This window comes from Geotrypetes seraphini, chromosome 7 (assembly GCF_902459505.1).
Source record: "Geotrypetes seraphini chromosome 7, aGeoSer1.1, whole genome shotgun sequence".
NCBI lineage: Eukaryota > Metazoa > Chordata > Amphibia > Gymnophiona > Dermophiidae > Geotrypetes > Geotrypetes seraphini.
The window spans coordinates 64,745,686-64,761,595 of NC_047090.1; the positions used below are offsets into that span (position 1 = coordinate 64,745,686).

The following is a 15,910-nucleotide window of genomic DNA, read 5'->3' on the forward strand; positions in this document are numbered from 1 at the left end:
ACTCCGCCCAGTTAGAGGCGGGGGGGAGCGCCTGGCGCAGACTACGGGCCAATCAGATAAAAGACTTCTGAATAGTAGTGGGCCGGTGAGCCAATCGGAAGAGGGAGGCGGGGCGGAGGGCGGTCACTGGAGTCGGTGGCCGCTCGTGAGCACTTCTGTTTGAATTCATGGTGATCGCTGCTGTACCCGGGGGAGGGGTGGGGGGATGTCCCTGCTGCGCCCTTTCTCCGTGACTGAAGGACCTTGCGAGCTGGCTTGGGCTGGGCTGTCTTCTAGGACCTTGCCGGACGCCACCCCCGGTGGCGGGGCCAAGCCCACCCATCCCGGCTGGTAAGGAAAGGGATCGTCCTCAGTGGAGTTGGTTAGGGGTTCACCCCCCTCCCCCCCAATTCCAATCTAGGTCTGGCTGTACATGAATCAGTAGTTCTGGTGTAATAACCGCGCATGCGCACTCTTTCCGGCACATCCCGACAGATCAGGGAACACGTGGCGCGAGTGCGCATGCGTGCTTAGCGTTTTATTATTATAGATAGTCTTATAGCCCGTTACATTAACCGGTGCTAGAATATGTGTGTGTGTCTGTCTTTATTTCTTTCTCTCTCTCTCTCTCTCTCCTTAGCCGCTTTCTGTATTTCTTTTTTTTTATGTCTTTCTTTTTCCTCGGCTGTCCACCACCACCCCTTGGCTGCTCCCCCTGTCCATTCTCCCTTCCTTTTACCTCCCCTGTGTCCACCACTACCCCTTCACTGCTTCCCTTATCCAGCAGCAGCCCTTCTCCCTTTGTTTTACCTCCCCGTTTCCAGCAGCACCTCTTTCCTGCTCCCCCTGTCCAGCAGTTGGCCTCCCTTCCTTTTTCTACCCCCCCTGTCCATCAGCACCTCTTCCCCTGTCCATCAGCACCTCTTTCCTGCTCCCCCTGTCCAGCAGTAGGCCTCCCTTTCTTTTTCTGCCCCCCTGTCCATCAGCACCTCTTTCCTGCTCCCCCTGTCCAGCAGTAGGCCTCCCTTCCTTTTTCTTACCCCCCGTCCTGTCTCTTTCCTGCTCCTTCCATCCTCCCTGAATTCCCCTGTCCAGCAACACCCCTTCCCTGCTCCCCTCTGTCCAGCAGTAACAGTATCCATAATTCAGCAGCTCACAATCAACACGTTTGCCACCCACTGACCTTCACATCAAAGTTGCATTCGTATTGTCGAATAAGAGCAATGAAGGAGTCATTGCCCGATGCTACCAGGGGACCTCAACTAAGAAACCCTGTAAAGAGCAGCAGCAAAGTCAGCACAATAGTAGCCCTTCCTCTATAGAGCAAGCAGCCGCGCGGCCTGCAGGCGCCGACAGCCGCCACGCGCGCCTGAAACCGAGCCGCAAGTGTGGGGCTGTTTCTACCCGAAGTTTATTTTTAATTTTGAAGGTGCCACAGCGGCTCCCCTCATGATCGCTGCCTTCGTCAGAATCCTTCTCCGACGCAGGTGCGTCTCGTGAGAGGACCCACTGCAGCGGCATGAGGTGGAGAGCAGGGAGGCTTGTCTGGCGCGCATGCGCACTCCTACCGGCCACAGCCTGACAGATCAGATCTCAGGGAACACGCCGGTAAGAGTGCGCATGCGCGCTTAGCATTTTATTATTATAGATAATGACAATTTTAACACAGTATATCATGTTACATCCTGGTTACATCAACCATTTTAATGGATAAACATTTTATTCCAACCATATGCTAACAAATCTTTTTTTCTTTTTTAAACTGCCCATGAAATATAGAATCCACTTAAAGTTGTTGGAATTGGCACATAGGGCAAATTCTAGTGCAATGTGTCCAGTGGTCCTGAACGCTAGGTCTTGTATCTGAATTTACAAGTTTCTTGCAGAAAACTCTCAATCATGTTTCCCAACTCCACCTCCTTCCCAGTGAGCTATTCCTGCCCCCCCTCAGTTTTTCTGCAAGCAAAGTGCAGAGAAGTATTTTTGATCTGCTCTGTGGTTTTATTATTTTCAGGTATTTTTCGCAGTGTTCTTTGGAGGCTTGGTGCCCAAAGGTTCTCACTTGGTGGGACTTAGTCTGAGAGAAGACACAGACTCACATGGCAGACATCTGCAGCTAGCATAAGAACATAAGAATTGCCTTACTGGATCAGACCAAAGGTCCATCTAGTCCTGTATCCCGTCTTCACGGAGGCCAATCCAGGTCACAAGTACCTGGCAAAACCCCAAATAGTAGCAGCATTCCATGCCACCAATCCAGGGCAAGCAGTTACTTCCCCCATGTCTGTCTCAACAGCAGTTTATAGACTTTTCTTCCAAGAACTTGTCCAAACCTTTTTATAAAAGTCAGCTACATTAACTGCTCTTACTACAACTTCTGGAAACGCATTCCAGAGTAAAAAAAAAAATCGATTCACTTGTACCTGTCCTACACCACTCAGGATTTTGTAGACTTCAATCATATCTCCCCTCAGCCATCTCTTTTTCAAGCTGATGAGCCCTAATCTCTTTAGTCTTTCCTTATTTGAGAGGAGTTCCATCCACTTTATCATCTTGGTCGCTCTTCTTTGAACCTTTTCTAGTGCTGCTATATCTTTTTTTTTTTTTTAAAGATAAAGAGATCGGAACTGAAAGCAATATTCAAGGTAAGGTCGCACCATTGAGCAATACAGAGGCATTATAACATTCTTAGTCTTGTTTACCATCCCTTTTCTAATAATTCCTAGCATCTTGTTTGCTTTCTTGGCCACCGCCATACATTGGGCGGAAGGTTTCAGCATATTGTCCACGATGATACCCAGATCATTTTCTTCAGCGCTGACCCCCAAGTTGGACCCTAGCATGATTTGGATTATTCTTCCCAAAATGCATCACTTTGCATTTGTCTACATTAAATTTCATCTGTCATTTGAACTCCCAGTCTTCCAATTTCCTAAGGTCTTCCTGGAGTTTTTCACAGTCAGCATGCATTTTTAACAACTTTGAACAGTTTAGTGTCATCTTCAAATTTAATTACCTCACTCATGGTTCCAATTTCCAGATCATTTATAAATGAGTTAAATAACACTGGTCCCAGTACAGATCCCTCCGGCACACCACTATTTACCCTCCTCCACTGAGAAAAATTTTAACCCTACCCTTTGTTTTCTGTCCGATAACCCTATTGTCCACGATGATACCCAGATCATTTTCTTCAGCGCTGACCCCCAAGTTGGACCCTAGCATGATTTGGATTATTCTTCCCAAAATGCATCACTTTGCATTTGTCTACATTAAATTTCATCTGTCATTTGAACTCCCAGTCTTCCAATTTCCTAAGGTCTTCCTGGAGTTTTTCACAGTCAGCATGCATTTTTAACAACTTTGAACAGTTTAGTGTCATCTTCAAATTTAATTACCTCACTCATGGTTCCAATTTCCAGATCATTTATAAATGAGTTAAATAACACTGGTCCCAGTACAGATCCCTCCGGCACACCACTATTTACCCTCCTCCACTGAGAAAAATTTTAACCCTACCCTTTGTTTTCTGTCCGATAACCAATTCTTAATCCACTTAGCGGGAGGAAGACAGGATCGGTTGGTGACCTACCTACCAGGAACCAAGGTAGAAGATATAGTGAGCCGCATCAACAGGATCATCGACAGCGTGGAATAGGAAGATACGGCAGTGGTGAGCAACAGGAACTACAGCAGGGAAGGACAAAAGGACCAGTTCCGGATGCTAGGAAGCTGAAGACCAGAACGCCAAGGGTAGCGTTCTCGGAGATCCTGCTGGTACCTGGGGCCAAGAAGAGGCAGACAGAGCTGCAAGCAGTCAACGCATGCATGAGGCGCTGGTGTGAGGAAGAAGGATTCTACTTTGTGCATAACTGGGGGACGTTCTGGGGAAAAGCAAGCTATTCAGGAAGGATGGACTCCACCTCAGCAGAGACGGAACGAGGCTACTTGCAAGCAACATCAAGAGGGAAATTGAGAAGTTTTTAAACTAGGAAGAAGGGGAAAGCCGACAGTCGACCAAGAGTCGATGGTTCGGGAACCGATATACCCAGAGGATATCATGCAGGAAGATAGTGAGGGAAGATTCACCGGATCATAGCCAAGACAGAAATCCTGACGGATCGAAAGGGACACAAGAGGGAAGGAAATGCAAGAAAGTAACAGGTCGCAAGCTCAAGTGTATGTACACGAACACAAGGAGCCTAAGGAATAAGATGGGAGAATTGGAAGCCATGGCACAAAAAGATAATATTGACATCATGGGCATCACGGAAACATGGTAGAATGAGGAAAATGTCTAGGGCACTGTGCTACTGGTATACAAGCTATATCGCAGAGACAGAGTAGGTCAAAAAGGTGAGGGTATTGCCCTATATGTCAAAGAGGGAATTAAGTCTACCGGAGAGAACATTCCGGAAATGAAAAATAAGGTAGAGTCTCTATGAATCAAAATTCCGGGAACAAATGGAACGGAAACGAAGATCGGCATCTACTACCAACCCCAGGGCAGTCCGAAGAAATTGATGGAGAAATGATGGACAAGATTAAACGCAACTGCAAGGGAAGCAACGCAGTTATGGGTGACTTCAATTATCCAAGGATAGACTGGAACCTAGGCACCTCCGGCTGCAGTAGGGAGACCAAGTTCCTAGATGCTGTAGGCGATTGCTTCCTGGAACAACTTGTCAAGGAAAATACAAGAGGAAATGCAATTCTGGACTTAATTCTAAATGGACTACGAGGACCAGCGCAATGTGTAGAAGTAGAAAGGGATGCTAGGTAGCAGTGATCACAATATGATCCGCGTCAACTTGGACACAGGGGCAAAACATCGATCCAGAATGACGGCCACGGCATTGAACTGCCGAAAAGGGAATTGCGAAGGGATGAAACTCATGGTGGGGAAGAAGATTAAGAAGGAGAATAAGCACTGTAAAAACACTAGAGCAAGCATGGTCCCTTTTTAAGGACCTAGTCACTGAGGTGCAAAATCTATATATACCACTTATCAACAAGGGATCCAAGAGGAAAAAGAACAAGAAACCGGCGTGGCTCACTGTAGTGGTGAAGGCAGAGATCAGAGACAAGAAGACTTCGTTTAAGGGATGAAAACTGGAAAAAGCACAAACATCAAACCAGGTGTCATAAGGCGGTAAGAGGGGCCAAAAGAGACTACGAGGAAAAAATAGCCAAGGAGGCAAAAAACTTCAAGCCGTTCTTTCAATTTATTAAGGGGAAACGACCCACGAAGGAAGTAGTGGGGCCGTTGGATGACCATGGAATAAAGGGTGTGCTAAACGAGGACAAAGCAATCGCCGACAAACTGAACACATTTTTTGTGTCTGTATTTACTGAAGAGAATATACACAACATACCGAAGCTGACAGGTTATACGCAGGTAACAAAGACAGAAAACTGACAGGGTTGCGGTCAGTATAGAAGAGGATAACTTTCATTGGTAATGTTTGTTACAGAGCAGAACAGAATTGTACTTGTGGAGATTCCTCCCCATTTCTCTCTTTCCTGTTATTGTATTAACTGAGGGGGCAGGAGCAGCTCCCTGGGAAGGAGGTGGAGTTGAAAACATGATTAACCGTTTTCTACAAGCAACTTGCGGTTTCCGATACAAGACCCTTTGGTTCAGGACCAGTAGCTATATCTACAAGAAATAAGATTATCGAGGTAAAAACCTAATGTTCCTTTCAGCTACAGTGGAAGAATAACGTTCAGAATTTAGGAAGTTGGTTGGGCTGAGAACTTTTCAGCACCCCCTCATAGTAATCCAGGTTGAAAATTACTGAAGAGTATGAGAAGTGCCAACAGAATAGATCACCTTTAGTTTAATAAAGGAAATTTTAACTACATGAGAAATGTGTGGACTGAAGAACAGAGTGCTGTCCAAGTTTACTCCCAGAACCTTTATTAACTGTTCGAGGATTGGACTATCTGCTATAAGAATAGGTGTGCTGAGAACTGACAAGCTTGTATGCCCAAAGAGGGGACCCCCCTTAGGTTCTGAAGATTAAGTTTTAGTTTACAAGAGTGGAGCCAGTTCATGAGCTGGTTAAATATGCTAATCTCCTAGATATCATCAAGGTTGACACAAGTCAGAATTTGGATTATCGTTGACTTACGAGAACAAAAGGATTCAAAGCAAGAGACTGTATGTGGGTGAATAGAGGGGAAAAAAATATTGAAGAGTGAGGAGCAAGACTGAGTTCTACTAGTGGACAATATAGGACAGTGGTCTCAAACTCAAACCCTTTGCGGGGCCACATTTTGGATTTGTAGGTACTTGGAGGGCCGCAGAAAAAATAGTTAATGTCTTATTAAAGAAATGACAATTTTGCATGAGGTAAAACTCTTTATAGTTTATAAAAGTTTCCTTTAATAGTTAAAAGGAAAGATATATAAACTATAAAGAGTTTTACCTCATGCAAAATTGTCATTTCTTTAATAAGACATTAACTATTTTTTCTGCGGCCTTCCAAGTACTCTATTTTTTCTGCAGCCCTCACATTTAAAGTTTAATATCTTTTCTTTCTCAAAACTGGCACATTTCAATCACTATATTGAAAATAAAATAATTTTCCCTATTTTTGTTGTCTGGTGACTATTTTTCTGTGCTTTCAACTATGTTTCCAGGGCCTTCTTGTCCTTTGACTGTTTTTCTCTCCGTCTTCACTTTCTGCCTTGCATCCATCTTTGGCATTAACTTAATGTTAAATTTTTCTGTTTTCTTTTCGAAATCTACGTTTCCATGTCTTACCTTACCTTCCTATCTCTCTCTTCTTCCGTCCTATTTCCATGTTCTGGCATCTCTTTCCTTCCTTTCTCTCCCTCCCTCCTTCCTTCCTTCCTTTCACCTGGTCTGGCATCTGTCTCCTTCCCTTCCCCCATGCCCTGGCATCTCTCCCTCCCCCTCCATGGTCTGATATCTCCTTTCCTTCCCTCCCTCCCATGAACTTGGCTTCTTCTGTTGTTCCTCTCCTCTCCCTTCTCCTTCCTTCCCTCTCTTTCCCCAATTGGGTGTAGCAGCAACAGAAGCAGCATTTCCCTTCCCCTTTTCCTGTGCAGGAGAGGCATTTCTCTTCCCCTTTCCCTCCCTATCTCTTTCCCTGTACAGCAGCAGCAGCATTTCCCTAGGGTCCCCCTTTCCTGTGTAGCAGAAGCATTTCTCTTTCCCCTCCCCTTCCGTTCTCTTCCTTGTGGAGCAGCAGCGTGTCTGGCCGGCTCGTTCCGTTCAGAACCGCGGGTGGCGGCTCCTTGCAAGATCCGCACTTGCGTCTGAAGCCTCTCTGATGTTGTGACGTCAGAGAGGCTTCCGATGCAGGAGTGGATAGCGCGAGGAGCCGCCAACCCGCGGCTTTGAACGGAACGAGTCGGCCAGACACGCTGCTGCTCCAAAAGGAAGGGAAAGGGGAAGAGAAATTCTGTTGATCGCATTCAGACTGCGGGCCGCAAATAACACCTGGAGAGCCACATGCGGCCCGTGGGCCGCGTGTTTGAGACCGCTGATATAGAACTATCGGTCAGAGAAGATCTAAACCAGTCAAGGTCTGTGCCTTGAATGCCCAAAGTGTGCAGTTGAGCTAGAAGGACATACATATTAGAGTGGACATGCTATATTTAAAAGAATATTTATTTTTTTTAGTATGAAATTATTTTTTGTCAAATGAGTTGAGGCATACATCTTTGTCTGGAAATATCAATTTACATTTTCTATCTCTCCAGTTGCAGGTTCTATATGGGGGAAAACAGAGGATACATAATTATGCTTATTCTGGCAAAAGTCAGTACTTCTGACTTTTTGTACTGTATTCAGACTTTAGAGATATTGTACTAATCAGTGCCTAATAAATTCAATCTACATAAGTTTTCTATGGTAGAAGGACTATCAAAGGTCTTTAGCTTGTGATGATACTGAAACAGAACATACTGTAGAAACATAGTAAATGACAGCAGATAAAGACCTGAATGGTCCATCCAGTCTGCCCAATAGTCACATGTCTTATGAATTAAATTGTCTTTTCTTCTTTGATAATTCTGGGTTATAGACTATAGAGGTCCACGTAGTACCATCCTTAAGTTCTAACTACTGGAGTTGCTGTTGAAGCTGACTCCGTGCTATCCAAATCTATTCAGCTTGTCAAAATTGTTTACTGAATTATTTAAAATATACTGATTACCGTATTTTCACGCATATAACGCGCGCGCTATACACGATTTTACAAACCGAGCATAACCATGTGCGTTATATGCGTGAGCGCGTTTTACAATTTGTTTTTTACATTGCTGGTTCCTCCCCCCGGACATCCGATTCATCCCCCAGCCCCCCCGCACCGTTTGCGGTGGAGAAGCAGCCTACCGTGGGTTCGCATGCCAGTGAGCCCTGCGCTGCTTCCTCTGCCGCGGTCCCGCCCCTTCTCTGTGCTGCTTCCTCTGCCGCGGTCCCGCCTCTCCTCTGACGTCACCTTCCCTGATCTAACCGTGTATCTGAGCCTGTTAAGATGATCACGAATGTCTTTTATTATAGATTGAAGAGTGTTTTATTTCTGTCTACAGTGGAATTTCACATTCAGTACTTTCTGAGATGAAAACAATAGAACAAGAAACACCAGTACTTGGGAAACCAAGAAAAAAATACGACGATGATGCTGAGGATTCATTTTTCAGTTCTTCTCGTTCAAGGTAAGGACATTTTATTCTTGCCTTTAAAGCAGATATGATAGGCAGCAAAAATCTCCTTTTACCACTCGTGAGCTACAGTCTTCAAACAGTTTGAAACTTGAAATTTTTTAGCAACTCTCCATACTGGCATAGGTTAATCTTACAAGCGGGTTGTATCTCATCATGACTAGCAGGTGGAGACTGAGACAAAACTTTGGAATGGTACTTAATATGTTACTCCCCCTAATTACCTCAGTCTTCTCTCAGTCTCTAGCAGGTGTTAGTGAATTGTACCCATCTCCCTTCTATAGGGTTGTTGGAATTTGTTCAGGACTCTTAGCCCCTGTTTTTTGTGCCAGACTGAACTTGGGTGTGCCCTGTTTGGGGGTCCTTCCAACCTCAGAGGTGTCAAACCCGGCAGGTCTCATGCTGGGCCCCCTCCCTTTCCTCCACCTCCCCAACATTTTTTTTAGAGGTGCCTCAGCAATAAGCCTTGCCCCTAATTCAAGCAAGGCATATTGCTTTGAGAGCTAGTGGTGTCTGCTCTGTGTTTAAAAAAAAAAAAAAAAAATCCTGAGGCAGTGCCGGTCTGAAGGGTTGCTATCCCTTTAATTTTAATGTATTTTACTGTATTTTTCAACTAATTGGCACTTTTTCTTAGGTTGCGTATGGAGCAATGAGCACTACACAGGGAAAGAAGTGCTCATTTTGCTCCAGACGCGAGGCACTCACAGCCAGCCTGTGTAAGTGCTGCACGGGCCGGAACGGTGGAGGAGCCTCGTCAGCAGCGGGTGCCGGCAGCCAGGGCTTCCTGCCAATAGTGCCTCGCAAGGAGGCCCGGTCTTCCCCAGCCACCCACGGAGGGATTTCCTCAGCCGCCGACGGTGAGAGGAAAAAGGATTCCCTTACTGCTGTAGTGGCTGGAGATTCCCTCACAGCTGTTTCTTTAACAGCTGATACTGGCTAGCCTGCTTTAGCGGCTGGGACAGTTCAGGCTTCCCAGCCGCTACATGCCCTGGAGGGGTTATTTTCAGCTGCAACTTCGCCATTTTTGGCGTGAAGACCCTCCAGTTGTTCTGCAGCCTCAGGTGACCTTTCTCCTGTCTTGGAAAAACAGGGGCAGGTTTTAGCTGGGTTCCCTGCTGTGGCAGATTTAACTTTTGCTTTTACTTTTTTCTATCCTATTTTTAAATGGAGTTCCTTTCTTGATGAATGTGTATTATATGTTGTACACTGCTTGGATCCTTTTTTTAGGCTGTTATGCGGTATAGAAAGTTTTCAATAAACATAAACATACTTTATTCAGGCGTCCAAGGGTTCTGCGTTTGCCCTTGGGGTCTCTGAGGGGGGGTCCTCTGCACCCCCTGCGGCTCTGCCCCCTCTACTTCTTTACCACCTCCTCCCTCGTCCAAGCGCCCATGGGTTGCTTGGGACGAAGACTTGTGGTCTGAGGAGCATGTTGACTTCGGTGGGGACCTGGACCCTTGGGGAGACCACCAGAATCCTCTTGAGGGAACGGCTGCTGGTACCGGGGATTCGGTTTTTCTGTCTACCAGCAAGAAGGTGTCCGTCGTGTGCCTTTTTCACAGAGATGAGCTTCCAGTTCTGATTCAGCAGGTCTCCTTGGTGTTGTGCTTTGAGGATACACCACCTGAGACCCAGCTTGTGGAGGATCCTCTTAAGGGGTTCCACTCTTTTCCTATGCATTAGGATATTTGGGATGTTATCCAGGTGCAGTGGAATATGCCGTAGGCGCCGTTTCGGTTTACGTGCTCCATTGCTCGTTTGTATCCCATCCTGGATGGTGATAGGACTACCTTGAAGATGCCAGTGGTGGGCATGGTAGTCTCAGCTATTGCTAAGTGGCATACTGTCCCCAGGGAGGGCAGTTCTGCTTTATGGGACTTTGAGGAGCGTAAGTTGGAGACTATTCTTAAACAGAATTTTAATGTATCTGCCTTTGGAGTCCAGGCAGCTTTTTGGGGGGGGTTCGTAGCTCGGGCCATTTTTCAGGGACCGAGCATGTCCTTGACCGTGAGTCTGATGACTGGTCCTTGGTGGATCAAGAGGTGGCAAAGATTGAGATGGCAGCATCTTTCCTCTCAGACACCCTCTATGACTTGATGCGGATGTCCACCAAGTCTATGGCTTTTGGGGTGACCACTCGACGTACCTTGTGGATTCACGCTTGGTCGGTGGATGTGACATCTAAGACTAAAATTACTAAATTTCCCTTTAGGGGGTCTTTTTTGTTTGGAGAGGATTTGGATAAGTTAGTTCAGACTCTGACAGACTCTAAAGTGCCTAGCCTGTCTGAAGACTGTGCTTGCCCGGCTGATCGGGGTGGCACTGCTCGGAAACGTTTGCGGGAGTTCCGCAGATATCACTCTGGGTGTAGGGCTGCTCCCTTATCCTCTTCAGGGTTTTCCAGGGGTCGTTTCTTTCAGCTCATGCAGTCTTTTCAGGGGGCCTGTCGAGGAGCTGGAAATTCCTCCACCGTTACCCCGTGCCCCGTCCTGCCCAATGACTCCTTGCCTGCACCCTCTCTAATTTTGGTGGGTACCTGCCTGTGCGATTTTTTTTCTCCAAAATGGGCAGAAATCACATCCAATCAGTGGGTCTTGGAGGTGATTCAGGATAGAGAATGACACGGTGAAAAAATTGGTCCCCGTCACCGCCCCGTCCCCGTCTCACCATCCCCGTCACCGCCCCGTCCCCGTCTCACCATCCCCGTCACCGCCCCGTCCCCGTCTCACCATCCTCTTCACCGCCCCGTCACCGCCACTGCCACCCCATTCACCGCCCCGTCACCGCCACTGCAATCCCATTCACTTTTCTTTATTTACGTATAAAGGAAACATTCTTTAAAACTTTAAAACTTAGTTAAATATTAGTTAATAACTATACAAAAACAAAACACGCAGAGAAAAAATTAATTAATATAAATTCTCAAAACTGACACATTTTGATCACTAAATTTAAAATAGTTATTTTTCATACAGTTTTTCAATCACTAATCTTCCACCACCCCTGGGGCTAGCAATGCAAAAACAAACACGACATGTACTTTAAATGCTTACAATGTTAGCCTATATGGTAAGTAGACGCGGCCGCTGTACCTAATCGCGGCAAAGATCTCCCTGCCGTGATTAGCATAGTGACCGCGGCTACGGCTGCAAGTCTCCCCTCCCCCCAGCGATCACGGCAGGAGGGCACCCAACCCCTCCTGTAGACCCCCCCAACGGCCCTCCCGACAATCGCAGCAGAAGGGTACCCAACCCCTCCTGCCGGTCCTCCCAATGGCCTCCCCTAAGATCGCCGGCAGGAGGGTACCCAACCCCTCCTGCTGGACCCCCCCCAACGAACCCTCCCACCCCGGAACCCCCTTAGTCTTACTTTCCAAGTTGGACCGGACGGCTCCTCACACGTATGGCCAGCAGGCTTGCCTCCGTCCAAATGAGGCGGGCCCGCCCCTACCCTGCCCAACCCACAGGATCCTAGGGCCTGATTGGTCTAGGCACCTAAAGCCACTCCCGCTATAGGAGGGGCCTTAGGTGCTTGGGCCAATCAGGCCCTAGGATCCTGTGGGTTAGGCAGGGGAGGGGAGGGGCGGGCCCGCCTCATTTGGACGGAGGCAGGCCTGCTGGCCAGACGAGCGAGGAGCTGTCCGGTCCAACTTGGAAAGTAAGACTAAGGGTGGTGTTTCGGGATGGCGGGGTTTGTTGGGGGAGGGACCGGCAGGAGGGGTTGGGCACCCTCCTATTGGCGATATAGGGGGCCGTTGGGGGTGCCGGCAGGAGGGGTTGGGCACCCTCCTACCAGTGAGGGCGATCGTCGGGGGGGGGGGGGGCGGGTTCTATTGGCAGGAAGGGTTGATCTGACAAATGAGCACGGTGAAAACACAGGTAAATTGCGGTTCCTAGAAGGGGGGACATTGGCCTGCGGGGACAAATCTATTCACCGTTTTTGCGGTCGGTGAAAGGATTTGTCCCCGCGTCTGCAGCGATTTGCTAATGAGGTCACCATAACCCGCAGCCAAACCGCAGCCATGCAGCGGTTCGCTGCGGGGATCGCTCCCCGTGTCATTCTCTAATTCAGGACGGTTATCCCTGGAGTTTGCTCACTCCCTGCCAGTTCTTTTTCTAGCTTTGCCTTGTTAGGCACCGTGGAAGAAGCAGGCCTTTCACCAGACCCTTCAAAGATTGTTAGATCTCAAAGCAGTAGTTCCATTCCCTCCTCATGAGTGTTTCTCCGGCAGGTACTTGATTTACTTTGTGGTGCTCTGGACTTAATTCTAAACAGACTGCGAGGATCTTCACAAGGTGAAGAAATAGAAGGGATGCTGGGAAACAGTGATCACAATATGATCCGCTACAACCTGGACGCAGGGGGCGAAACATCGGTCCAGAACGATGGCCACGGCACTGAATGTCTGAAAAGGGAATTACGAAGGGATGAGACTCATGGTAGGGAAGTAGATTAAGAAGAGGATAAACACTGTAAAAATGCTAGAGCAAGCTTGGTCCCTTTTAAGGACACAGTCACCGAGGCACAAAAATCTATATATACCACATATCAACAGGGGATCTAAGAGTAAAAAGAACAAAGAACAGGCGTGGCTCACTGTAGAGGTGAAGGAAGCAATCAGAGATAAGAAAACATCGTTTAAGGAATGGAAAAGGTCAAAAACGGACGAAAACAACATCAACGCAGGTACCAGGGGCCAAAAGAGACTACGAGGAAAAAATTGCCAAAGAGGCAAAAAACTTCAAGCTGTTCTTTCGATATATTAAGGGGAAATGACCTGCGAAGGAAGTGGTGGGGCCGTTGGATGACCATGGAATAAAAGGAGTGCTAAAGGAGGACAAAGCAATCGCCGACAAACTGAACACATTTTTTGCATCTGCATTTACCGAAGAGGATATACACAGCATACCGGAACCCATCAGGCTATATGCTGGAAATGAAGATGGGAAACTGACAGGGTTGACTTTCAGTCTAGAAGAGGTATGCAGGCAGATCGATAGGCTTAAGAGCGATAAATCCCCAGGACTAGATGGCATCCATCCGAGGGTCATCAGGGAACTGAAAGGCACTATAGCTGAACTGCTTCAACTAATAGCCAATCTGTCCATCAAATTGGGAAAGATTCTGGAAGACTGGAAGATGGCGAAAGTTATTTTTTTTCAAGGGAGATCTGAGAAATTACAGACCGGTGAATCTGACCTCGGTACCGGTAAAGATGGTAGAGGCGCTGATAAAGGACCGCATCATTGATCACCTTGACAGACATGGTCTGATGAGGACCAGCCATCACAGTTTCAGCAAAGGCAGATCTTGTTTGACGAACTTGCTGCACTTCTTCGAGGGAGTAAACAGGCAGATAGACAGGGGCGACCCAGTCGACATTGTATATCTGGATTTTCAGAAGGCGTTCAACAAGGTTCCACATTGAGAGGACTACTTCGCATGTGGATTAGAAACTGGCTGGAGCATAAGAAACAGAGTGGGGGTAAATAGACAATACTCAGACTGGAAGAGCATCACCAGGGGGTGCCGCAGGGCTTGGTGCATGGACCTGTGCTCTTCAACGTCTTTATAAACGATCTAGACATTGGTACGACGAGTGAGGTGGTTAAATTTGCGGACGAAACAAAGTTATTCAGAGTAATGAAGACACAGGGGATTGCGAAGATCTGCATATGACATAATCAAGCTCGAGAAATGGACATCGACATGGCAAATGAGGTTCAACGTGGATAAGTGTAAAGTGATGCTTGTCGGTAACAAAATCTCATGCACGAATACAGGATGTCCGGGGTGGTATTTGGAGAGACCTCCCAGGAAAGAAAAATGGGAGTTCTGATTGACAAGTTGATGAAGCCGTCCACGCAATGCGCGGTGGTGGCGGCGAAAGGGCAAACAGAATGCTAGGAATGATAAAGAAGGGGATCACGAACAGATCAGAGAAGGTTATCATGCCGCTGTACCGGGCCATGGTGCGCCCTCACCTGGAGTACTGTGTCCAGCACTGGTCGTCGTACATGATGAAGGACACGGTACTACTCAAAAGAGTCCAGAGAAGAGTGACTAAAATGGTTAAGGGGCTGGAGGAGTTACCTTACAGTGAGAGATTGGAGAAACTGTGCCACTTCTCCCTTGAAAAGAGGAGACTTAGAGGGGACATGTTCGAAACATTCAGAATATTGAAGGGAATAGACTTAATAGAGAAAGACAGATTGTTCACCCTCTCCAAGGTAGGGGCACTCTCTAAAGTTGAAAGGGGATAGATTCCGTAAAAACATAATGAAGTTCTTCTTCACCCAGAGAGTGGTAAAAACTGGAACGCTCTTCCGAAGTCTGTCATAGGGGAGAACACCCTCCAGGGATTCAAGACAAAGTTAAACAAGTTCCTGCTGAACCAGAACATATGCAGGTAAGGCTAGTCTCAGTTAGGGCACTGGTCTTTGACCTAAAGGCCACTGCGGGAGCAGACTGCTGGGCATGATGGACCACTGGTCTGACCCAGCAGCGGCAATTCTTATGTTCTTATTGACCCATCTTCGATTTGAAAGGGGTCAACAGGGCTCTCAGGGTTCCTTCTTTTCATATGGAGACATAGGTCGGTGATTCTGGCGGTTCAGCCGGGGGAGTTTCTGACCTCTCTCGATTTGATGGAGGCTTACTTGCATGTTCCAATCAGGGCCTCCCATCAGCGTTTCCTTTGTGGTGATAGTTGCGGCAGCATTGCACAAAGAGGGCATTCTAGTTCAACCCTACCTGGACGACTGGTTGATTCGAGCGAACTTGTTGCAGGAGAGCACTCGGGTCACGGCTCAGGTGTTGGAGTTCCTGCAGTTGCTGGGCTGGGTTGTCAACGTTTCTAAAAGTTGGTTGACCCCCATCTCAGTGCCTGGAGCATCTTGCAATTCTGTTCGACACCTCCTTGGGCAAGGTCTTTCTTTCAGAGGCCCAGGTAAGCAAATTGCAATCTCAGATTCACCTGCTTATGTATTCCTGGTGTCCTCGGGCACAGGATTTTCTCCAAGTCTTGGGGTCGATGGCAGGTTCCCTCGATGTGAGGTGGGCTCAGGCCCACATGCATCCACTTCAGTATGCTCTCCTTCAGAGGCACAGTCTGTTCCTCTGAGGGGCTTGGCTCGCTGCAGTCTTCGTTGGTGGCTCCAGACCTCTCATCTAATCCAAGGAGTGAGTCTAGATTAGCCACAGTGGACGGTGATGCTCACGGATGCGAGTCTCC

At 47.4% G+C, this 15,910-nt stretch overlaps 1 protein-coding gene across 3 annotated transcripts in view; it reads left to right on the forward strand.

The window, feature by feature from the left end:
• ARFGAP3 (ADP ribosylation factor GTPase activating protein 3) overlaps window positions 1–15,910 on the forward strand; it is a 325,192-nt gene that overhangs the window by 192,864 nt on the left and 116,418 nt on the right. For all 3 annotated transcript variants that reach the window (XM_033953138.1, XM_033953136.1, XM_033953137.1), the window contains one exon: window positions 8,545–8,670. In XM_033953138.1, coding sequence (XP_033809029.1) covers window positions 8,545–8,670 — 126 coding nt within the window. The remainder of the gene's footprint in view (window positions 1–8,544; window positions 8,671–15,910) is intronic.